The sequence below is a fragment of the Mirounga angustirostris genome, unplaced genomic scaffold (genome assembly GCF_029215605.1).
Source record: "Mirounga angustirostris isolate CCGP_5_RB_7025 unplaced genomic scaffold, mMirAng1.0.hap1 SCAF_3, whole genome shotgun sequence".
Taxonomy (NCBI): domain Eukaryota; kingdom Metazoa; phylum Chordata; class Mammalia; order Carnivora; family Phocidae; genus Mirounga; species Mirounga angustirostris.
In genome coordinates, this window is record NW_026991711.1 from 86464078 (window position 1) to 86488511 (window position 24434).

At 45.0% G+C, this 24434-nt stretch overlaps 1 protein-coding gene and 1 long non-coding RNA gene across 4 annotated transcripts in view; one reads left to right on the plus strand and one right to left on the minus strand.

Annotated features, from left to right (window-relative positions):
• LOC135363861 (uncharacterized) overlaps nucleotides 1-1758 on the minus strand; it is a 54799-nt gene extending 53041 nt beyond the window's left edge. For both annotated transcript variants that reach the window (XR_010410094.1, XR_010410095.1), the window contains exon 1: nucleotides 1620-1758. This is a non-coding gene — a long non-coding RNA (uncharacterized LOC135363861). The remainder of the gene's footprint in view (nucleotides 1-1619) is intronic.
• Nucleotides 765-23941, plus strand: AMMECR1L (AMMECR1 like). Of its 2 annotated transcripts, none has more exons than XM_064586361.1 (8): nucleotides 765-1068; nucleotides 2635-2744; nucleotides 11544-11988; nucleotides 15476-15586; nucleotides 15898-16012; nucleotides 16666-16756; nucleotides 18541-18637; nucleotides 19582-20317. In XM_064586361.1, exons 3-8 carry the CDS (start codon nucleotides 11582-11584, stop codon nucleotides 19607-19609), a joined length of 849 nt encoding a protein of 282 aa, XP_064442431.1. In that variant the 5' UTR covers nucleotides 765-1068; nucleotides 2635-2744; nucleotides 11544-11581; the 3' UTR covers nucleotides 19610-20317. The 2 variants fall into 2 exon arrangements, with proteins under 2 accessions (XP_064442431.1, XP_045725045.1); XM_045869089.3 differs by lacking the exon at nucleotides 19582-20317 and adding an exon at nucleotides 20336-23941 and having other exon boundaries at nucleotides 769-1068.
• The last annotated feature ends 493 nt before the right edge of the window (nucleotides 23942-24434 follow it).

Sequence of the window (24434 nt, forward strand, 5' to 3'; positions counted from 1 at the left end):
AATAATCCTGTCCTGTGGGTAATTGCATTTAAGTCACCTCCAGCTTCGGAATTCAGGGGTTCAAGACAGAGAGACGGACCCCTGATACCAAAGGCTGGGTGTTGTTTGCCCTTCTCGGTCCACGAGGAGGCTGGCACCGAGCCTGGTACACTCCTGCGGGCATGGCCTTGGCCAGTGGGTCGGTTTGATGTACGCGGCTCTTAAATGCCCCTTCCTGGCTGCTTTCGAAGGCTGCGGCCGGGTCGCGGGACGCAACATGAGGCTTGGACGCTTGGGGAGAAGGGCCGTGGGCAGCTGGGTGTCGGGTGCTAAGGCGGGCGAGGGCTGGGCGGCAGTGCCGGCACCCCAGCAGGGCCCCGGCGCCGACAATGCTGCCCGCCCGGGCCCGCACGAAATCTCCCGGCGCGCTCCGCATTCGTTCGCAGAGGCCGGGCGGCCCGGCGTGCACTGCGCCGGCCGACCGTGTGCTGGCGGCTGAGCGGACGGAACACAGCGCTCGGACGTGAGCCGGGCCGGCCGGCGCCTCCGTATCCGCTCCGCGTCTCCCCTTTTATTCCAACTGCCTGGGATTCGGCTCCACGAATGGAAATCAGCCCTCTAAATTCAACCCCGTAGAGTCAGCGCCAGCCAATAAAGTGCGCGGGCTCAGGCCACGTGAGAGTAGCGGGGCGGTGCTCTGGCGGCCCCGGGATCTCTATGGTTTTCGCGGCTCGCTAGAGGGCGTGTGGTCCACTGGAGGACTCCCTACATTCTTCCTCCATTACCTCACTGCCTCCGGTGGCTGCTGGGATACTGGAGGACTCGGGTCCCGGCTCGACTCAGTCCTCCAGCTGCCCGGGGAATACCTCTAGCAGTTCTTCCCTGCCGCCACCGCCGCCCCGTCGCTTCCTCCTCCGCCCGCCCGCCGGCCTCCTTCGCCCCGCCCCGTCCGCGCCGCACGTCCGGCCCGCTCGCGGGCCCGCTTCTCTCGGGAGCCCCCACCCAGGCGCATGGCTCCATGAAGCAGGAGGAGAAGGCAGAGCGCGAGAGGTCCCGTCCACCCCAGCTGCGTCTGGGCCAGGAGAAAAGGTGGGAAACTCGGGCTGCGCCGCGCCCTCCTCCTCCTCCTTCCCCGCCGGGCCCGGCCTCCCTCGGGCGGTGTCGGGCCTCCTCACCCCAGGGCGAGCGGAGGGGCCCGGGACGGGGTCTCTGGGGTCAGCAGCGAGGGTCCCGGGGCAGCGTGGGGGAGGGGCTGCCGGGTGGCGGGGGAAGAAGGAGGGCGGGGCCTGCGGGCCGCGTGTCCCCACGGAGGGCAGGGGGGTCGGGAGGCATTGCTGGGGAGGGGTAGGCGGACGCCCCTGCCCTGGGCCGCGAGGTGAGGTGAGGCAAGGCCAGGCGAGGCTCCAGCTCCTTTCTGCACGCCCTCCAGGAAACGGTCTCGGGTCTATGTAAAGTTTGGTGGTCTCCGGCGCCGCCTGGTGGCCCCCACCCACTGTCCCGCCGCCCCCTCCCCCGCCCGGCGTCTGGATTCCACCCCCGCGGCTCGGCCCTCGCTGCCCTACCCGTCGCTCTGGCGTCTCCCCAACTCCCCCCCCCACCCGGGTCCCGTACTCTCCTTCCCTACCCCTTTTTTTTCTTACCTTTCACCTTTCTCTCTGCCTACTTTGCCCCCTCTTGCTCCGGCCTCTTCTTCCCCACTCTGTCTCGTCCTTTTCTTGCCTAACTCTTTTCACGCGCACGCTTTTTCTCTTCTTCCTCTTCTCTTTTTTTCCCAGCCCCACCCTCACTCTCTGCTTCCTTATCCACCCATAGCCCCATTTCCATTACTTCTCCACCTTAAACTCTTTGGGTTTTATGCCTTTCTCTCCCTCCCAGCCTGTGGGTTTTGCCCTTCATTCCTTGCCCTCCTCCCTTCCCTGTCCTGATCTGAACTCCTCACTTTGCCACACTCCCTTACCCTTATCCCTCTGGGCCTATCCTCTTTCACTGTCCTCTCCTTGGATAGTGTGGGTGGGGCTTGGAGTCTCCTGTTTACATCTTTGGGAATAGCTTAATACTCTACTACTGGAGGGGGGGGAGTTGTTGAAGAGATTATGAAGAGATCTATGCAAAATTAATAGTAAGGATGGATGACTCTTACCAACAATTATCATCTCTACCTGGGGTGACAAGATGGCCTGTCCTCAGGACCCTGGCATGCTGTCCAGTAATTCTTCAGCACCATCTTTGCAGAGGATTTGGGAATATGCTTGTATTCTGAAACCAGTGGAGAGCCTTGAAATGGTATATCTTGGCCTGAGAGCAAGTTTTGATCTAAATTAGTGGTGGAGGAAGTTTTAATGTGTGTCTCATGTTCAGGTTCAATAAAACCTTTGATCCTCAGTGTCCTCCCTTCTTGGTGATGACGCCAAGGATGAGGTGATTCAGTGCATGGGACTGCCATTGCTACCTTATATTTAGATTTTGAAATGTTTTGTAGTAGGGAGAGCCTGCTTCTAGCTGTTGTTTTCTTTCTTTCTTTCTTTCTTTCTTTCTTTCTTTCTTTCTTTCTTTCTTTTCTAGAAATTGCTTGATGTTGTGATTTTTCAGAAACCGTATCTCACCTCTGGACTGCCTTGATTTTGTTCATTCACTGCACTTGCATTTCTGTCTTAGGTACAGGAAGAAGGAATGGAATCAGAAGGAAGAAAGTTCATTTCAGAGACAAAATAACTCTCCTCCTCTGTTATAGCTGTTCCCCTGGCAATACAAACTATCTGCTTTCAGTGAGTATTACCTTGGACATATTTAGAATGTTTAGGATTTGTTGCTGTTACTGGTTTTAGCCCTGTGCTAGGACATTAGGGTGTAGGTTTACTTTTTCACTTGTATTTTTCTGCTTCCTTGAGAAGGTCCTAATGTTCTAATGTTGATGAAGTTCCTTCTACTTGCTCTCTTAAAGTGATTTAAATACGTAAAGACAAGTTTATTTTCCATAATCCCATTAGATAGTAGTGTAGTATTACACTTATCCTTTATGTTTTTAGTACATAAGGTCTGGCTCCCACCCCTTCCCAAATTACTCATTTTTAAGACAACCAAAGATCAAACTCTAAGGTTAATGCAGTTCCTGATCAAGGTCAGTTATTGGGTCTCTTCCATGTGGTTATAATCTTCAGAGATTTTTGGAACATTTCGCCCTAAATCTGCTATAGTGATACTGTTTTCTGGAAAAATTTTTATTACAGCTGCATCCCCTTGAGCTTATTGTGGTATGCTAACACTTGTAAGATAGTGTTTTTCACAGTGCTTCACATCTTATTGGAGCCTCACAATCCCTCTGTGAAGGAGAACAGGGGACAGATATTTTCGTTTTACAAATGAAAGAACCAAGGCCAAGAAATATCTGGCACTTTGCCATAGATCACATAGTAAAGGGAGGGGACTCTAAAAACAAAACTTTTGATTTCTGTGTTTTTCTTTAAGCTAAGTTGAAAGAATATATAGTTCTGTGCATTTTTGTAAATCTGTAAATTTTAAAAGCAGTTATATAGGTAGATCTGTATTTTGCGGGGATCACTTCTCAGCCTAAGATCAAGTGTATTTTGCAGGGAAATTTTTCAAAGTGTGTGTTTGGATATGTGTATGTTTGTAATGTTGAGGTTTCAAAAATATAAAAGTGATTATTTGAAATGATTACCAGTATGTTTGTGGGTTTTTCATCTGACTATTTCTTGGAATAGTTACATAAGTAGGCCAGAATTATAGTTCAGGTGCCATTTCCTTACTCATGCAACATAATTATTAAATTGAATTTCAGTTCAATTCTCTATCACGAAGGAAACAACAACCCATTCCCTTCTGTATAAAGCTTGATTTGAACAGACATTTGGACACTACGTAATAACAAAAAAGAGCAGAGACTCCTTTTTTCTTTGCCTCTTTCCTACCTCCCAGATCTATTTGTTAGAAGGTCATGCTCCCCAATAAGTTGTTTTGAGGCTTATCTTCAAAAGGTGAATCTAGATTTTGTTTTTTCATCTCCAGGCTTTTCTAGCTATTTTAATCTGGTTATTGTTTGAAATCTAACTACTTTGACACAGAGGTTCCATTAGTATATATCAAGATTTCTACAATAATAACATACTTAGTTTCATCTCATTTTAGTGTATGTAAGCTTAAGAGAGGACTCCGGTAGAATAGAAGTGTGGACAACTCAGACAGCCCAGTATTCATTCTTTATATTTTCTGGCATCTCACAGTGGATGATTTATTAGAAGCCATTGCCCTGCAAAGAGGAAAAGCATCAAGGTCATTAGAGTAATAATTTCACTTTAATAATATGATCTTTTAGACTACAAGGTAGTTCTTAATAGAATTTTATTATGAGGGCATTTATTTTTCTAGAAATTGTAAGAATTTTAAGCTATGTTATTTTTATAATGTACCCTTCCATAGTGGTAGTATTAATAATAGCAGACACTTTAATAAATAATAGTTATGTGCCAAAGAAATGCTAGATGCTTTTCATGTCTTACTCGTTGAATGGTCACAAATAATCCCCTGTGGTATAGGGAGCCTAAGTCCATAGAGATGTGACAACCTGCCTGAGTTTGCGTAGCCAGTACATGACAAGTCAGAGTTAGAATTTGAGCCTAGACTATAATCCCAGAGCCTAGGCTCTGTCCTCTGATGATGGGAGCTGCTCTGTGAAGATGTCAGTGAACTTGAGGAGTGTGAAAGGGACCCTCAGCAAGGGAGGAAGGCCATCCTGCCCAGCCAGCCAGATCCATCAGGGTGTGTTCATATCTTCCCCTCAATACTGGTCTCTACACCTTCTTTATAAACATCAGCAGTTTATGAGATATCATTTGTATTAACTCCTGAAATAATAAATTCCCAGGCAAATAATATTCCAGTGGGTAGCTTTTAAAGCACGCCGTCATTTAAAAAAAATTTCTCAAGTACAGTTTAGAAGCTGGGTATGGCCTGTCAAAGGAAAGCCTTGAGCCAGTCTAAAGTTAAATACTACCCAGGGCTAAGTCCAGGACTGACCAGTGACTGGTGTGTTTTAGCAAAGAAAGCAGCTATAAGCATAAATCAAACCAAGAAGTTAAGGGATATTTGATCTAATTTTTAGAATGAATTGGCCACATTGGCTATCCATTTAGCCATGAATTAAACCATTCCTTGGTTTGGGCTGAATAGAGTTGACATTGTCGATAAGAACACATACTTGTAATTCAGTTGCCTTCAACTTCTAACACACTGCACAGTCGGCACCTCACAGTAGAACCAAAGATCTAAAGATTAGTTTGTGCCACAAGCATTCTTTTTAAAAAAGACAAACTTCAGTGAAATTACTAGGAGATTTTGGGTGCCTGGGTGGCTCAGTTGGTTAATCAACTGCCTTCGGCTCAGGTCATGATCCTGGAGTCCCAGGATCGAGTCCCGCATCTGGCTCCCTGTTCGGCAGGGAGTCTGCTTCTCCCTCTGACCCTCCCCCCACTCATGTGCTCTCTCTCTCTCATTCTCTCTCTCTCTCTCTCTCAAATAAATAAATAAAATCTTAAAAAAAAAAAAAAAAGAAATTACTAGGAGATCTGTAAATAAGATTGTTGGCATGTATGCTATATGCAGGGCACTGTGTTAGATGTTGTGAAAAGAAACACAATGCCACCCAGCCTCTGCGAGTAAAGGTAGTGAGTTCAGTGCTGTCTGGAGTTGAGGTGGCATGGTAAGCCACCCAGCCCAGAGCAACAGAGCGCTGCTCAGCTTCCCCACAGAGGGAGGTAGAGTTACCATCTTTTGTTGTGGACCCTAATGAAGGTCAAGACACCTTGACTGTTGCATGTCAGGTAAAGGGTGTGGTGCCTTTTTCAACAATAAACATGCTTCACTATACTTGACATGTTAGGTTAGGAGGTCCTGAAGGAAGAGGTAAAAACTGTGATTCCTGTTACTTCTCCAGCTTTTGTGGAAATAAAGGTATTGTCTCCCTCTGGTGGAAATCCAGTTTTAACTTGTTCATTCTCATTGATTGGTCTAAAGTGGATAGGCGGTAGGAAAATGAGATCAGTGCTGCTGGCTTTTAAAGTGGCCCTCAGAGGCGCCTGGGTGGCTCAGGGGGTTAAGTGTCTGACTCTTGATTTAGGTTCAAGTCATGATCTCGGGGTCCTGGGATGGAGCCCCACGTCAGGCTCCGTGCTGAGCATGGAGTCTGCTTGTCCCTCTCCCCTGCTCCTCCCCCTGCATGTATGCACGCGTGCGCTCTCTCAAATAAATAAAATCTTAAAAAAAAAAAAAAATGGCCCTGGGGCACCTGGGTGGCTCAGTCGTCAAGCGTCTGCCTTCGGCTTAGGTCATGATCCCAGGGTCCTGGGATCCAGCCCCTCATTGGGCTCCTTGCTCTGCGGGAAGCCTGCTTCTCCCTCTCCCACTCCCCCTGCTTGTGTTCCCTCTCTTGCGCTGTGTCTCTCTCTGTCAAATAAATAAAATCTTAAAAAAAAAAAAGTGGCCCTTGGGGCACCTGGGTGGCTCAGTTGGTTAAGCACCTGCCTTGGGCTCGGGTCATGATCCTGGGGTCCTGGGATTGAGCCCTGCATTGGGCTCCTTGCTCAGCAGGGAGCCTGCTTCTCCCTCTCCCTCTGCCTGCCACTCCCCCTGCTTGTGCGCTCGCTCTCTGTCTGTGTCAAATAAATAAAATCTTTAAAAAAAAAAAATGGTCCTTGAGTTTAGCTTTGAAAGAGTAAACCAGCTGAAGACTTGGAAGGGTCTCACTGATATATGTATTTATAAAAGTGGTTGATGAATTGAGCACTGTCTGGAATTGAGGTGGCATGGTAAGCCACCCAGCCCAGAGCAACAGAGCACTGCTCAGCTTCCCCACAGAAGAAGGAAGAGTTTTTATACCCGATTCCAATTATTTCCGATGAACTAACTTCATAGTATCCATTCAGGAACTCCTATATCAAAGTACCATTGTTGATAGTTTTCACGAGGTTTGGGAGAAGGGTGAGAACAAATGCACACACAGTTTTAGAAAAGGTGGAGTATGTCATTAGGAGTAATTTGTTTTTAGCTGGTTAGTCTGTTGTATTGAAATGCTATTCTGAGGTCTCGTAGGCTGTACTCTCAGAAGCCCAGCTGTTGGAGAAACCAGGATCTCTTTGGTCATTGGAAGGCAGTCCTGGGAGCCGAGTTGGGGACTGCTTAGTTGTGGTGAGATGGCCCACTTTTTTTTTAAGATTTTATTTATTTATTTGACAGTGCAAGAGAGTACAAGCAGGAGGAGCAGTAGAGGGAGTGGGAGAAGCAGGCTCCCCGCTGAGCGGGGAGCCCGAGGTGGGGCTCGATCCCAGGACCCTGAGGATCATGACCTGAGCCAAAGGCAGATGCTTAACCATCTGAGCCACCCAGGCGCCCCTGCTGGAGTAGGATTAAAAGAGTTTCAAAGAGAAAGTTGTTTTGTTGTTGTTGTTTTAAGATTTTATTTAATTGTCAGACAGAGCACAAGCAGGGGGAGCGGCAGGCAGAGGGAGAAGCAGGCTACCCGCTGAGCAAGGAGCCACATGCGGAACTCGATCCCAGGACCCCGGGATCATGACCTAAGCCGAAGGCAGACACTTGACCAACTGAGCCACCCAGGCATCCCTCAAAGAGAAAGTTTTGATCAAATTGGTGGACAGGGTTGATACTCTAAATAAGTATTTACTCCCAGCACTCTTGTTTCCTTCACATTCTTCACCTGTAAGTCACTTATTTGCCTTAGGCCAACAGATAAGTAAAATATTGGCCCCCTTAAAAACGTGTCTTCATCGGGGCGCCGGGGTGGCTCAGGTGGTTAAGCGTCTGCCTTCGGCTCAGGTCATGATCCTGGAGTCCCTGGATCGAGTCCCACATCGGGCTCCCTGCTCGGCGGGGAGCCTGCTTCTCCCTCTGACCCTCCCCCCTCTCATGTACTCGCTCTCTCTCATTCTCTCTGTTTCAAATAAATAAATAAAATCTTTCAAAAAAAACAAAAAACAAAAAAAAAAGTGTCTTCATAATAATTCAGTAGGAAGGGAGATAGAGTGAGTAGGTAGGCTATAGTTGAAATAAGATTGGCCATATGTTAAAAATTATTAAAACTGGTTCTTGGGTCCATTATACTATATGACTTTATGTTTGAAATTTTTATAGATTTAAATTTAGGGAACAAATTTTTGAAGAAATACCTTATAACTTTGATGCAAGAAGTCTCTAACTCCGCCTTTGGTCATTAATTGAGAATATTGATTGAATTGTTTGCTTAGTGGCCTCCAGAGAAATGCTTGGGCCTAAGGAGCCACAGGATTTGGGTTGGTTCTATTGATTTCAAATCATAATTTAGGAGTGTGTGGGGAATTGTTAAATGTAATCACTTGGTATCTCTTGTGATCATGCTCCACTGCAGATCAGTGCCGTATGTGGTGCCTAGGCAGAATTTTCACCTGCCTTGGCATGGTTTGAAAATCCTTTCTGTTGCTCCATTGTGGGGTGTTTCACCAGTCAGGTAGCTGATGATACCTGCTAAGGAACACCTGAGTTGCCATCTCATGACATGTAGCTTTTCCTTCAGGTATGCTTTGGTGTAAGGAGAGTGGGGAAACATTTCTTTTTTTTAACTGTTGTGTTTCATCCCTTCTCTTTGCTGCTTTGAACTTTGGTGCTTTCTGGAGACCTGTTAAAATTCCAGCTCTCCAGAGATAGTCCTGCTTCATTCAACAACATGTGTCAAGAGGCCAGTGACATCGTCTGCGGACTCAAATGACAGTGGCAGGGGCACTGATTATGTTCAGGGTCTGGCTTGAGATGTTGGCTTTGGGCATAGGTCGTTTTTTTAGGCCATTTTGTTTTACTATGTTTTATTTATTTATTTATTTATTTTAATTTTTTTAGTAATCTCTGTACCCAACTTGGGGCTTGAACTCAGGACCCTGAGATCAAGACTTGCATGTTCTTCCAACTGAGCCAGCCAGTGCCCCTCCCGCTCCATTTTTGTTGGCAAGATTCTGTGAACTATTAGGTTAGTTTTTAGTATACCTTGAATGTAATTTTTTTTTTATCATGCCCTTAGGAAATGACTGAATCCAGTGGATATTTTTTTAAAGATTTTATTTATTTATTTGACAGATAGCAAGAGCAGGAACACAAGCAGGCTTATCGCCAAGCCAGGAGCCCGACGTGGGACTTGATCCCAGGATCCTGAGATCATGACCTGAGCCACAGGCAGACGCTTAACGACTGAGCCACCCAGGCGCCCTCCAATGGATATTATTGGCAGGCCTCATCTTCTCTGTGGCTTGGTGGAAGGACCCAGGCCTTGGAGTCTGACAGATAGACTGTGGTCCAAACCCTAACTCTGCCACTTAGTGGCAGTGTGATTTTGGCCAAGTTATATTGCTTATTAAGCCCAAGGTTCCTCCTCTGTAAAATGATAGTAACATCGCCTGCCTTGCTGAATGGTTTTGAGGATTCAGTGTAATGTTTAAAGTGTACCTATTCAGAGCAAGCACTGATCTAAGTGCTAAGTGCCTAGCGGAGTCCTGGCCTTCTGGGATTTCCATCCTAATGGGGCAGTTGAACAAGAACCCAAGTGATAAGAGCAGCTAGATATATTGCCACCTACTACGTACCAGGCAGTGTTTCAAGCACTTTATGCATATTAAACTAATTTAATTCTCCTAAAACCCCATGAGGCAAGTAAGAAGTACTATTGTTATTCCCATACTGAAGAAACTGAATCATGGAGAGTTTGATCCCAGAGGAACCAGAATTTGAACACTCCATTTGGCTCTGGAGGCAGCATTTTTAACCAAGATGTTCTCCCTCCTCTAACAACATAAACAAGAAAGACAACATCCACACTCAGAAACAAACTTGTCATTGGGGGTTTTATTGTATTAAGTACCTAAGGCTTTCTCAAAAAGAAGCCTGTGTCAAGCCAGACATTGAAGTGTACAAGCTATTTATCCCTCAGCTACAAGCAATTTTCATCTCACTGAGAGTTGCCCTAAATACAAAAATGTGTATTTTGTTATGGATAAGCATATATCAAGAACATAAACAGGGTGCGTGGGTGGCTCAGCTGGTTAAGCGTCTGCCTTCAGCTCAGGTCGTGATCCCAAGGTCCTGGGATCGAGCCCTGCATCAGGCTCCCTGCTCAGCGGAGCCTGCTTCTCCCTCTCCCACTCCCCCGTGCTTGTGTTCCCTCTCTCGCTGTGTCTCTGTCAAATAAATAAATAAAATCTTTTTAAAAACCTAAATAATACTTGTAAGTTTTTGTATTTCTTTCAGCCTAAAGTGACACCTTGTTTGTGTAGAAATAATGGCTTTGCAAATAGGTATGTAAATATCTAATTTGATTTAAAAGGTTGTAGAACTTACAACCAAAATACTGTATTATAGAGCAGTGTGTAAAAAGGCAAATTATGTTTAAAAAAATAAAAAGGCAATTATATGTTATATGTCCAAATCACAGGGAGATTTAAGTGTTCTTTTTTCAAGTCAGCAGAATTTTACAAACTTTGGTATTATTGACATTGAAATAACTAGGATCTATTTTCCTGATTCTGTTGAATCAGAGAAAGGCTCTTGGTTGTGTTATAACTGTCCATTTTTACCTCAGGCTGTTTAAGAAAAAAATACGGTAAAAAAAAAAAAAATCCTTCCTTCCGTTCACATCATCCGATGGGATGTTCTGGTTTCCTGGCCCATCCGCTGCCACATGTTGTTAGGCTGAGTGGCTTTGCATGCATCTACCTTGCTGTGACAGGGCAGAAATGGCTGCCTCACAAAAGACTGTGAAGCTTGGGTCATTTGTGTGAATAAAGGTTCCTACTAGGTTGTAGCTTTTTTTGAATTTGGGGTTTTGAAAGGAGAGAGAGATGTGTAGGAATTGGAGTGAGTTCAGAGAACTAAAGAAAATGAGCAAGGCATTGGAGAATGAGAGCTGTGAGGACAGAAAGGTGGGAGCTTTGTGTTGGAAGGTGTGCTCTTTTCAGAATGGCCTCTAACTGCTTTTCGTATTCACTCAGGTCTAGGGCTGAAATCACACAGATTTAGGTTAGTGATGAGTAAGATGCTGAAAGGATGTGGTTAACAAGGAAAAGCTTGAAGTTTCCTCTGGGGCACTTTAAAAATACGGTGGTCTAATTTGGAGGCCATAAAAGGTAGAGACAGCAATGACGAGTCTGACAGGTCCAGTGCTATCTTGCAGTCTTGAAATGTCCTCGTGCAGCTCCACAGTGGCTGCCACCTGCCCTTCCTTCTGCCCTAGGGAGTCCTGGGCAAGAGGGGCTGCTCGTTGTCTGTGTCTGTCTGTGGTGATCATAAGGCTTTATGGAAAAGGAAAAATAGTTCTTCTTTAGGAAAAGGTTAGGAGTCCATAGTCTGGAGCTCAGGGTCTCTTCCAGTCATGCTGGTCTGCAGCCTTTTGTGACCCGGTGATCTGGATGAGAAAGAGAATTTGATGACTTTCCACGTAGACTCTTTCTTTTTGATTTTTGTCTTCTCCTTTTAACTAACCTTTTGAATTAATGCTTAACTATTCTCTTTTTGGTCAGGGTTCTGCAGCATTCCAGACCTCCAGCACTGAATCAGGATGGGAAAAAGACGTTGTGTTCCTCCACTTGAGCCCAAGTTGGCAGCAGGCTGTTGTGGGGTCAAGAAGCCCAAGTTATCTGGAAGTGGAACGCACAGTCACGGGAACCAGTCCACAACTGTCCCCAGCTCTAGTTCAGGACCTCTTCAAAACCACCAGCATGTGGATGGCAGCAGTGGTCGGGAGAATGTGTCGGACTTAACTCTGGGACCTGGAAATTCTCCCATTACACGAATGAATCCCGCATCGGGAGCGCTGAGCCCTCTTCCCCGGCCCAATGGAACTGCCAACACCACCAAGAATCTGGTGGTGACTGCAGAGATGTGCTGCTACTGCTTTGACGTCCTCTACTGTCACCTCTATGGCTTCCCACAGCCACGACTTCCTAGATTCACCAATGACCCCTAGTGAGTAAATCGGTCAGGTGCAGGGGACAGTAAGAAAGGCATGAATGACGTCTTTCTTGGGTTGTTCTCTTGAGAGGGTCTGACGCTTATAAAAAGCTTTAGCATCATTTGGGCAGAGAGTAATGAGAATAGGATGATGAGAAATGTCCAGACAATATGTAGAACAATATCTGGATTCAGTAAGAGGTCCAGGTTATACTTGGAGGAGGTCTGGGCTTGTTTTTAAGGTAATGTTGTAGAAATTAGGATTTTCTTCTTTTGGTTTGTTGGTTTATATTGCAGTGGGTAGGTGATTCACCCTCTTGAGTGGAGAGACCACACATAACATCGTTGTGGACCCAGGTGTTGAAGTCCAAGTGAATTGGAAGTGTCTGAGGGCCAGGCTAGAGAGTAGGAGCGCATTTAGTGGGAGCTGTGATGCTCTAATAAGGGTCCCCTTGCTTTGTTCATCAGTAATCCCACATGGCTGCTCGCACCCCACCAAGAATGGCAGAATCTGCTTTATTGTTTTTAGTTCAAGACTCTGTTATTTGTCCCAAACTCTCTCAAGGTGTCAATGACTTAAAACAAGGAGTATGTATAAAGTGAAGTAATCCATGCCAGTGTTTTCTTCTTCCTCAGAATTGGAAGCAACTCTGAGCTGGCTTTTTTTCCTTTCTTCTTTCCTTCCTTTCTTCCTTCTTTCCTTCCTTCTGGCTTTTTTTTTTTTTCTTCCTTCCTACTTTTATTTTCTTTTTTTAATTCAAATTTTAGATAACATACAGTGCAATATTGGTTTCTGGAGTAAATTTAGTGATTCATCACTTAATACAACCCCAGTGCTCATCATAACAAGTGTCCTCCTTTTTCTTTTTCTTTTTTTTTTTTTTTACGATTTATTTATTTATTGGGGCGCCTGGGTGGCTCAGTCATTAAGCATCTGCCTTCGGCTCAGGTCATGATCCCAGGGTTCTGGGATCGAGCTCAGCATCGGGCTCCCTGCTCAGCAGGAAGCCTGCTTCTCCCTCTCCCACTCTGCCTACTTGTGTTCCCTCTCTTACTGTCTCTCTCTCTCTCTGTGTCAAATAAATAAAATTTATTTTAAAATAAATAAAAAATAAAAAATAAAAAAAGATTTATTTATTGTAGAGACAGCATGCAAGCAGGGGGAGGGGCATAGGGAGAGGGAGAGAGAGAATCTCAAGCAGAGTCCCCACTGAGCACAGTCTGACTTGGGGATCAGTCTCACAACCGTGAGATCATGATCTGAGCCAAAACCAAGAGTCTGATGCTTAGCCAGCTGAGTCACCCAGGTGCCCCACAACTGCCCTCCTTAACACCCATCACCCATAGGGGCGCCTATATGGCTTGGTCGGTTAAGTGTCTGCCTTCGGCTCAGGTCACGATCCCAGGATCCAGCCCTGCGTCGGGCTTCCTGCTCAGTGGGGGGCCGGCTTCTTCCTCTCCCTCTGCTGCTCCCCCTAAAAAAAATACCCATCACCCATTTAACACATTCTCCCACCCACCTCCTTCCATCAATCTTTAGTTTTCTATCATTAAGAGTCTCTTATAACTTCTCTCTGTCCTTTTTTTCTTTTCCCCCTTCCCATATGTTCATCTGTTTTCTTAAATTCCACATATGAGTGAAATCATAAAGGTATTTGTTTTTCTCTGACTTATTTCACTTAGCATAATATATTCTAGCTCCACCCACTTCATTACAAATGGCAAGATTTCATTCTTTTTGATGGCTGAGTAATATTCCATTGTATATAATACATACCACAGCTTTATCCATTCATTAGTCAGTGGACATTTGGGCTCTCTCCGTAGTTTGGCTGTTGTTGATAATTTTTTTTTTAAGATTTTATTTTTAAATAATCTCCATATGCAACTTGGGGCTGGAGCTCACAGCCCTGAGATCAAGAGTCACAGTTCCACTGACCCATCCAGCCAGGTGCCCCTGAACTGGCTTTAAAAGAGCACTGAAGAGATGCTTTTGGAGCATTCATTGACTTAGGATCATTCATTCCTCAGCTGTTAGTGCCATGTTGGAGCAATGCATAGCCCTGCTGGCCAGGGAGTGGAGAGAATATGAAGAAAATGTCCTCACTTTTGGGAGACTTACCAAGTTAGCAGATCACACACACAGAGCTAAATAATGTGTATGGCACACTGTCTGGGCAGAAGTAGAGGGGAGGTTACTCCTGTGTGATTGTGTCAGAGGAGAGAACATATAGAGAACTGTGCTAACTTTTTAGAGAAGTGTTGCCATGGGATACCATGGTCATAAAAACAGGTGGAGATTCTAGGCCTTGATCCTAATGGGATCAAGTGTGTCCCACGTAAGAGAGGGGTGTGGATTTGGAAGAGTGGGTGGTGGCTGCAGTGTTGTAGGGAATGGGCTGTTGTATTCAGGGGCTTATATTTCCATCCTGCAGACAATGGCATTCTTGAGGGTTTTTTGGTTGTTTTTGTTTATTTTTTAGGATTTTATTTATTTATTTGACAGAGACACAGCGAGAGAGGGAACACAAGCAGGGGGAGAGGGAGAGGGAGAGGGAGAAGCAAGCTTCCTGTGGAGCAGGGAGCCCAGTGCGGGGCTTGATCCCAGGACCCTGGGATCATGACCTGAGCCGAAGGCAGACACTTAACGACTGAGCCACCCAGGCGCCCCTCTTGAGGGGTTTTTGAGAAGGTTTTGGGACAGTAACTTTGGTGCTGTTCAGGTGTTCAGTGGAAAGAAAAACTAGGCAGCAGATCTGCTTTATAACAGTGACCAAAGTAGACAGCTTTAAAAGTGTAAGTTGCTTTTTAGAGGCATTTTGCTCAGTATGAGAAGTAAAGGCATAGGAGTACAGAGGAAATACCAGGATGAAGGGACAGCTCTGTAACCTATTTATAAAAAATTCTGTTACCACCAGTCTGATGTACCCTGACGAGGACGACACATGACTTTGGCCTAGAAGTAGAAAGTGGCAACTTCTAATGACGAGCTTTCTTGCGGAGACATTGCATTGTTTTTCTTTTCCCGAACATTTATGAGCAGGACGAGGGGCAGAGATAATTACGGGAACAATGGCGAGGTTTAGGGAATGGGGAGAAGGTATGCAGGCCCAGTGTCTTCCTGAAGGATGTAACTGGGGAACGTGGGCACTCCTAAATATGGAGTAAAGAAAAGGAGAAAGACTTGGAAAATTAGAAGAAGTTGAGTGCTGGGCAGAGGAAAAGGAAAGTAGCACAAAAGTGTCAAAGTAAATTAAAACTATCAGCAAGGATCACAGGAAGGGCGGCACAGAGCTTTCTTCACACTGTCTTATTGCGGTCTCCTCTCTCTCTCCATCCAGAGACCGCACAATTGCCAGAAAGGCAGAGTCCTTCAGATAGCCACAATTCAGAAAACAGTCCTTTTGGGGAATAACAGAAACGAATGGGGCAAAAGCAAAGGTTTTGTTCCTATCCATGATTGATTTGGGGCTGGAGAATGTTTCTTGTTTTGCTTTTGTAGTCCGCTCTTTGTGACATGGAAGACAGGGCGGGACAAGCGGCTTCGTGGCTGCATTGGGACCTTCTCAGCCATGAATCTTCATTCAGGACTCAGGGAATACACGTTAACCAGGTAATGACACCAGACATAAGCTCTGTAGATAAATTGGCTAGAATTGAAAACAACTGCCTGACTTTATTTCTTCTAAGTGGTGAAGTTTGAGTGTTCTCTTTTTGGTAATCAGGGAGTATGGGGGCTTTAATCTGGTCAGTCACTTAGCAGTTCAAGTGTAGACAGTTAGTAGCATCAAGTTATTTTTAGCATATTAGTGCTGATGGATAATCAATATTCTCTGCATAGCTCAGGATTCATAAATACTCGGGCACATAATGTTGGCTCCCAGCTCCAGAGCAGCCTCACTTATGTTTTCTGTCCCCCTCCAGTGCACTTAAGGACAGCCGATTTCCCCCCCTGACCCGAGAGGAGCTGCCTAAACTTTTCTGCTCTGTCTCCCTCCTTACTAACTTTGAGGATGCCAGTGATTACCTGGACTGGGAGGTGAGAACAGCCGCATTTGGAACTCTGCATCTCTCGTTGCATTTGGGTTCGGGTTAGTACATGGTAATGTATCTCCTTCATTGAGAGAGGGTATAAGAATGTGAAAGCTGAGTTTGGAAGCAATTGGGGGCCACATAGGTGACAGGAAAAATGCGGTGATTTAGAAGTAGGAAGAAATGCGAAGTCTTTCTTCTTTTCCTGTGTCTTCCCAGTCCACTCTTGTTCCATAGCCTTATCCCACATCTAATAGGAAATGATAATGGGGATAAAGAGAGCATTCCAGATCCCTCTTGGTAAGCCCTTGAGTAAAAGTTGTTGTGAGGAGTCATGAGCCTAGATCAAAACCCTGTGGTATGTTTAACTGAATAGATTAAAGGTGGAATATTTAAGATTATTGGATGAGCTATTGAAAGAATTTATTTCTATAACCCTCATACTTGGAGAGATGGCTACATGTGGGCTCACCGCTTCCCTCAGGCTGAAGTTACTTTGGCTTCTATACCTGAGGCAAAGAGTTAGTCATGAAAAAGCAGCAGGTTCTCCTTTTCTCAGACTTGGATCGAGCTGGTCAGGGGACAGTGTCAATGAAATGTGGGTGCCTGAAGTTCCATTAGAGTAAGTAAATGCTGTTTATTTGGTTATTTCTCCTGTAGGTAGGGGTCCATGGGATTCGAATTGAATTCATCAATGAGAAAGGTGTCAAACGTACAGCCACATATTTACCTGAGGTTGCGAAGGAACAAGGTGAGTTTGACAAATGGAATTTCAGTGTTTACTATTCACAGTGTCACCATTTAAAGGCAGGGAAGTGGTGTGTATTGTCGTTCAGCCCAACTGCAACAAAGAATGAGTGCCTTTCTTCCTCTTAGTGTCTATCAAAGTCTTACAGAATGGGAAATAAACTCCCAAAAAATGCAGGAGCTGGGGAAGAAAAGGGGTAAAGACTTCCCTTACTCAACCCCTTGTTTCACTTCCTCTCAGTGAAAAGTTTTATTCCTTGGCCCCCAAAACTAGTGGTAATTGTAGCAAAATTCTAGCAGTCAACTGGACCGTATTATGGAGTCCATTGTAAAGGGAAGCTGCCCGTATCAGTGGGTTTTGAACTTTTGGTCATTAATTTTTAAACAGTGTTATATTTGGAAAAAGGCAAGACATAATCTTTTTTTTTTTTTTAAGAACTTAGTAGGTAATAAGTTCTTATAATGGGACAATAAAGGTAGGAGGTGGACTGGGTAGGTTTTCTCTTTAAAAGAATATTTGGAAGAATATCTTCCAGTGTTGCTTGTGTGTTCTGTGATATGTAACCCAGTTTTCTTTCTTTTTCTCTCTTCCCTTCGTTCCACCCACCCACCCACCCTCCCTCCCTCCTTTCTTCTCTGTTTTTGAAAATAACATGTAAAACACACAGTACTAGGGGCGCCTGGGTGGCTCAGTTGGTTAAGCAACTGCCTTCAGCTCAGGTCATGATCCTGGAGTCCCTGGATCAAGTCCCGCATCAGGCTCCCTGCTCGGCAGGGAGTCTGCTTCTCCCTCTGACCCTCCCCCCTCTCATGCTCTCTCTCTCTCATTCTCGCTCTCAAATAAATAAATAAAATCTTTAAAAAATAAATAAATAAATAAATAAATAAATAAATAAATAAATAAAATACACAGTACTTATTGGGTATGAACCTGGAATAGAAATATCCAGTTCAGTGTATCAGTGAACTAATTATGTGGAGAGTGATTGCCTTATTGGTTTCCATCATGATTGTGTTTAAACTTTTTCAAAAGCCATGTGGATGTGGCATAAAAAGGAAGCCTTTTAGCCACTTTGAAGCCATAAGTCTAACATTTTTGTACAAGAAGGGACACCATAAATATTTCCTAATAGTGAGATATGGCGATAACGGATAAATAATCAGATTACTTACGCCGTTTGAAAGTTGGTTGGCAAAATTTAAAAATTGGGGGGTAACTTAGGGGTTTCTCTTTGCTTTTCAGTTTTGATGTGTTTGGTTTTATCTGTTAAAAATGTGCAGGAACAACACAATGATGTATGTGTGAACAACTTTCCTGTCCTTCATGAAGGATTGGCTTCCTTCCTGCTATCAGTTCTCTGTAATAGAAAACAGGACTCCTAGAAATCATCAAAGTAAAGGAAGGCCACACAAAGGAATACAGGCTGCAGAATTTGAATTCTCTCCTCTCACAGAACAGCCTTGGTTACCAACACTAGGCCAGCAGGCCAGTCTTAAGTTGAGACCATGTTTGTTCCTAGATAATTATACTGGGATCACATCTGACAGGAAAGACAGGAGCAGGGGGCCTGGGGACAGCCATTATGGTGTATGTAGGGTTATCATCTCATGTCTCCGATTCTACTTGGATGTCAGTGAGGCAGACGGGGCTCTAGGGATGTGGGGCCAGTGTCCAGGGCTCCCTTTGACCCTAGCAGACCTGGCTGCTTCTCTTTTCTTGCCGTGTGAGAACATACCCTACTCTTGTGTCATCGTGCACTGACCTCAGTGTGCCTCTCCTCTCCTCAGACTGGGATCAGATCCAGACAATAGACTCCTTGCTCAGGAAAGGTGGCTTTAAGGCTCCAATTACCAGTGAATTCAGAAAAACGATCAAACTTACCAGGTAACCCCCTGTCTCATTTTCCTTGTCATTTTAATTTAGCTCGGGTTGGATGGAGGATACCCTTGATGGAAAGGGCTGATGAAAAGAAAATTTTCTCTGCTAATGTCCCTAAACTTAAACTAAAGAGGTATGGGTCAGGTTTAAGCTGGGAGGAAGCAGCAGCAGCAAAGGCAAAGACTTCCCAGCGTCGTGGGCATCTCTGCAGCAGAGTTGACGGCAGAGCCAGAGCAGTTTAGGCCATGATCAGGTGGTGGATGTCTTCACCAGACCCACTGCTTGGGAGACTTAAGGGGGCAGACTGAGGTCAGGAACGAAGGCTGTCAGTGCAGAGGTCCAGGGTCAGTTGAAGTCACATGCAGTCAGGTGGCAGGGGATACAGGTGGCATGTTAACAGGATAGTGAGACAGTGCTTTTCGCAGAGTTACAAGGAAACATCCCTCTCCTTGGGAGGCTGCCTCAAGTAGTAGAATGCACACGGACTTGGGGTCTGAATCCCAGCTCCACCACTGCCTACCTGTGTGGCCTGGGCCAGTTACTTACTCTGCCTCTCTGAGGGGGGAGGGGGGACTTTCCTGTTTGTAAGAAGTGAATGGTAATGCCTCGGGGTTGTTTTAGAGTGTGGTAAGGTAATGTATGAAGAATTTCTAGCCTAGGGCCAGGCAATAATTATAGGTGGTCAGTAGATGTCAGTTCTCTTGCCATCCCTACTGAAATCGGAAACACTGAGAGGTTTAGCTTCTGTGGGCTTCTGTGGGCCTCTGTTGGCTCCCTCATCTGTAAAATACTGAATAATCATATACTAACCTCACAGGTCTATTTGGAAGATAACCCAGTGTTTTTGAAATGCTTTGGATTCCAAAAAAAAAAAACTTCAAATACAAAGCATTATTATTATTATTATTATTATAATTTATTTGAACAGCCATTTCCCTGTCAAAATTCAGGAATAATCACCTTGCAGTGGAGGAGTGATTACAGTGGGAAAGAGATGGCTCTGGGTAAGGATTGTCACACCCAGCTCCTGTGGTCTGTAGTAGGCTCCATAGGTTTGTAACACCCCATGCTTCGCATCCTGACTCATGGCTCTTTCCAGAGCAAAGCCAAAGTGCTATGAATTCTGTTCTGATGACCCTGTGATATGATATGGCATATTCATCTGGGAATTGAGACCCGTCCTATATAGCCCCAGGATCCTTTAACCTGCTTCATCAGAATTTGACCCAGAATTAGGTATCTGTGCCCCTTTTAGTTATAAATAACTTGTTTGTTGCTTTTCTGCAAATTGAGGTTGCATTTCTGTCAAATTTATCACATTTTATGCAGTAGACATGCAGTTTGCACTGGGCATTGGTATAGCCATCTTCCAGTCTGCCACCCGTGTAATTTGACCTTGACATTCTTCATCCAGACCCCAGTAGCAGATTGCTTAAGAGCAGCCTGATAAGTAGTGTTTAAAGGTGGGATGTGCAGAAAATACATTCTCAGGGGTGAATTGTGATTGTGCTTTTTCATCTTGTTCATTTGTAATAACAACATTGTTTTCTTGTGCTGTCTTTCATTTTCTGTAAGTAAGATTGCTCTTGGTCTTCCATTTTATTCTTTCAAAATGTGGAATAAGCTTTTGGTTTTCTCTGCTGAGTGACTTTACAAAACGAAGGGTTTGAGGTTCCTAATACCCTTTCCTGTTTCCTTATACAGGTACAGAAGTGAGAAGGTGACAATCAGTTATGCAGAGTATATTGCTTCTCGACAGCACTGTTTCCAGAATGGCACTCTTCATGCCCCGCCCCTCTACAATCATTACTCCTGACACACGGCTGCATGACCAGTCCCACCCCCCTGTGGCTACCAATGGCTATGACATCATTGGAGCAGATGCCTCCTCTTCCTGGTCCAGTTACTTCTATTACTGCACCATTTTATGATGCTAGCTTCCGTTGCCAAGTCTGCTCAGCTGACTGAGGGGGGGCGGGGTTATACTGAATGAAACAGAACTTGAGGGGCCCAAGCCTTATCTCAGCCTTTCCTCAATATGGGGTTCCGTTGGATTGGGGCTCCTCCATGACTAGTGAGAATTACCGTGTGGGTTCAGAAGACCCTTGGCATGCAGGTGCCACTGCTGATTTGCCGCCTCTGTGTTGGCCACACAGTGGAAGCCGGAATTGGTGGTCCATGAATGCTTACCCCACACACACCCCTACAGCCTCCCCAGATCAAGTAGGTGTATTCCCCTGGCAGTCTGGGCAACGGAGACCAACAAGAAACATTTTTAGGTTGTTTTAAATTCCTTTTTTAAACTTCCAGTTTATTGCATACCAAGAGTTGATCACAACCTCCATGCTTCATAAGTGGACGCCATGTTAGGGTTGAACGTGGGCACCATGAGTCCTCCGAGGCTCCTGGACAGAGACCCACACCAAGATCGGAAGCCCTTTGGATGGCGTTGCAGATCTCATTGCTCAATTAGCCTCGAAGGTTTTAATTCTCATCCCACTCTCAGTTGGATTTTCTGGCACTCTTCCTGCATTGCGTCTCCTGGTATTGAACAGAGCTCTGTGGTGTAGCCTGCTGAGGACTGGACTGGGATGCCCATGGGAGGTCCTGAAATCATCGCTGCATGCAGTGAGAAAGGAGAGACCTCTTCCTTACCACCCGGCTACCTCACTCCTCTACTGGTAGCAGTGCCTATAGCTGGATCTAGGTTCTCAGAAGGCATAGGTGTTCCAACAAGCACTTGGGTTGGACTTTAGAAGGACACGTTGTCATAGGAAAGAATCCAGGGCCTCCAAGCTGTTTTTGTTTTCAGGCAGACATCCTGAGGGACCTTTAAGCAGAGGAGTTCCTTTGTCTAATTTGCCTGGAGAAGTGGGAAGACTGTTGCTCTTTCAGTCCTTTCCAGGACTTTAGAACAAAGCTGTGTAATTAAACAAGATGAATCTTTATCTTGCCTAACATGCTGGGAATCTTCACCCCACCGTGGCAAAGTTCCAAATAGCTCATTTTATTCTAGGTCATTCAGACTTTCATGTGGCATAGTTCCCTTCTCCATTGTTGCTGATTCCAAATAGCTGTCAGCAAGTTTTTCCTCCCTCTTGCCTGTTCTTCCCTCATTTGGTGGCAGAGTTCATAGAAGCTGGGGACTTGGAAGATGCTTTGGAAACATTGTCACAGAGGCACTGCTGAAAGGATTCACAGGAAGAGGTGGCCAGTTGGAAGAAAGGACCCAGAGGGTGATACACTGGTTTTCAACAACATGCTTAGAGAACTCTTGAAGTGGATTGGGTGTCAATCCGGTGAACACCATTGTTTTGATTTAATTTATTTTTTGAAGTTTATGTGGTGATGGTGTGGCTTTCCAAAATGGGCAAATATCCAAATCAGAAGAAATGTTGAATTTTCTTCTGCCAGGAATGGGGGAGGGGGAGCAGGGACATAATCCAAGAAACGACACACATGCCATTCTAGGCATTGCAGTCTCATTTCTTGGAAGAAATGGATGAGAGGGAGCAGATTTGCTTGGCACCGTCCTCTGCTGTTCATGAGGACACGAAATGTGCAAGGGAAGTGGGCTGACCTCAGGATGCCCAGGCCAAGGCCGCACCACCCTATCTTAACCATTGTGCTGCGTTCTCGCATCCTGCCACTTTTCCCTTGCAAGGTTAATGAAAAAAAGCTTTTGAAGATGAAGGGATTGTTTCGTGATTTCCTGCTGCTGAGAATAATAAATGTCTTGTTAACAAACAAATGTGACGATAGTTACTCTTAGGTGCCATGGATTGATGTCAGGGTGGTCAGCTCTGGACTAAACCACCCACCTCCAATTTGTACAACAGTATTGATACATAGGGCTACACTCATTACTGTTCAAGTGTTCTGTGTTAAAAGTTGTGTTTAATTTCTAAAGATTAAAAAAAGCAAAAAAATTGGTGCTAAACTTTCACCCCTGAGCACGCTCAGTGAGACTGGTCATGCAAGCATTTACTACAGTGCCATGCTCTTCAAGCCTATTTTTTCTTGTAGAAATGTTGCCCTATTTGTCTTCCCCAATGTATAGTATGTTTTTTATTTTATTGAGGGTGGGGTAGGATACCTGCCATTTAAGAAAATGAACAGAAAATATAAAACCCACGAAATGGGGAAAAAAAAATCAGTGCACAAGAATTGGGCTGATTAAGCCCAGCACCACACTGAAGTGGGCTCAGAGGTTTTGGAGTGAAGAAGCCTTACTCCCTGCACATTCCCTCATGCTCCCATACAAGTCCAGCAATGGAGATGCTCAAGTCCCTCTGGCCTTGTCGGGGGGGCTCAGGAGTCGACCAAGGAAAACTATTTGGCCCCATAAGGAATGCCACGGTCAGTGTCTGTCCTGAATGGGGCCTAGTCAGGAAGCGGTCTGGAAGTGTACGGTCATGGTCACCTCGAGAAGACGTGTGGCAGGTGGCTCTCAGGAAAAAATACTAAGTTTGGATCATCCATGCGGCAGCTTTGCATAGGGAGATGACAGCTCCGAACGAACTGAACTGCCTTCCACGTGCTTGACCAAAGCAGTGATGAGGGTGGCCAGTACAGGTGGTGTGAGTGGCAGGTCTGAAAAGAAGGGAATGTTTTCTGCTTGGTGTTTACTTTGTCCTTGGGCTGCTCAAGCTGAACAGTAGGTAACTGCTGTTAAGGAACCAGCCCACGTTGGCTGGTTCAGTTCGGAGTTTGATTCATCCCTAGCTGTGAGTGCCTTTTGGTCTGGAAAGTTGGCTTGTCTCATAATACCCACAGCTAGGACATTCTCTTTGTAATTATGAATTGTCCTTGTTTTACGTTAACTAAAAGAGAATGTCTTTGATCACTAGGATTTGTCGGTGTTGGATTGTTTCCACTGTGAGGTTCTTAAACTTTTTTGCTTCATAATATTAAAGCAACTCATGTTAGAGACCCTTTCAATATGAAAGGTTTGTAGTTGAGACATTACATATATTTTATTGTTTATAATAAAAATCATCTATACAGAAGTCCTGGGTGTTAATTTTAATATTTTGCACAAGACCTGTTTTCCATATGTTAACACCTACACTTTCACTAACTGTTGATGCTATTTTCTATTGAGATTCTGGAGCCCAGGGAGCTATGTGTTCATTTTATTTTCATTCTTACTTCCCTGAAGCAAGAGACTTTGTATGGCCTTCAGTGCAAAGACTTCAGACCAATTCTTTGTATTACACTTGGTTGCCTCTTGGCTATATAACTTCTGAGTGCAAATCATTGAACTCTTTAACGAAGTATTGTAGAGAATAAATTATAATGGGTAAAAATTGTCTTTGTCCTGCCCTTTTTTTTTTTTTCTGGAATAGTGGTAATTCCTTTTTAAGTTTATTTCAGTAATCTCTCCACCCAACGAGGGGCTTGAACTCACATCCCCAAGACCCAAGAGTCTCACACTCCAGCTGAGCCAGCCAGGCACCCCTCACATTCATTTATTTTGAAGATTTTATTTGAGAGCGCACACAAGCAGGGGACGAGGTGGGGGGATTTGGGGGAGCAGGCTCGATCCCAGGACCCTGGGATCATGACCTGAACTGTAGGCAGATGCTTAACCGACTGAGCCGCCCAGGCGCCCCAATCATCTTATTTTTGAAGACAGCCAACCAGATGGTGTTTTTAGTCAGCCTGTGTGTTTTGCATGGTGTCCATGATCCTCAACGTATTTTTTTATTTGCATTTGTATTTTTTTGTGTGGTTGGTAGCAATGCCCCTGGCTTTTTAGAACCAAATTTCCTGAACTGAGGTTCATGTACCCTTTAAAATT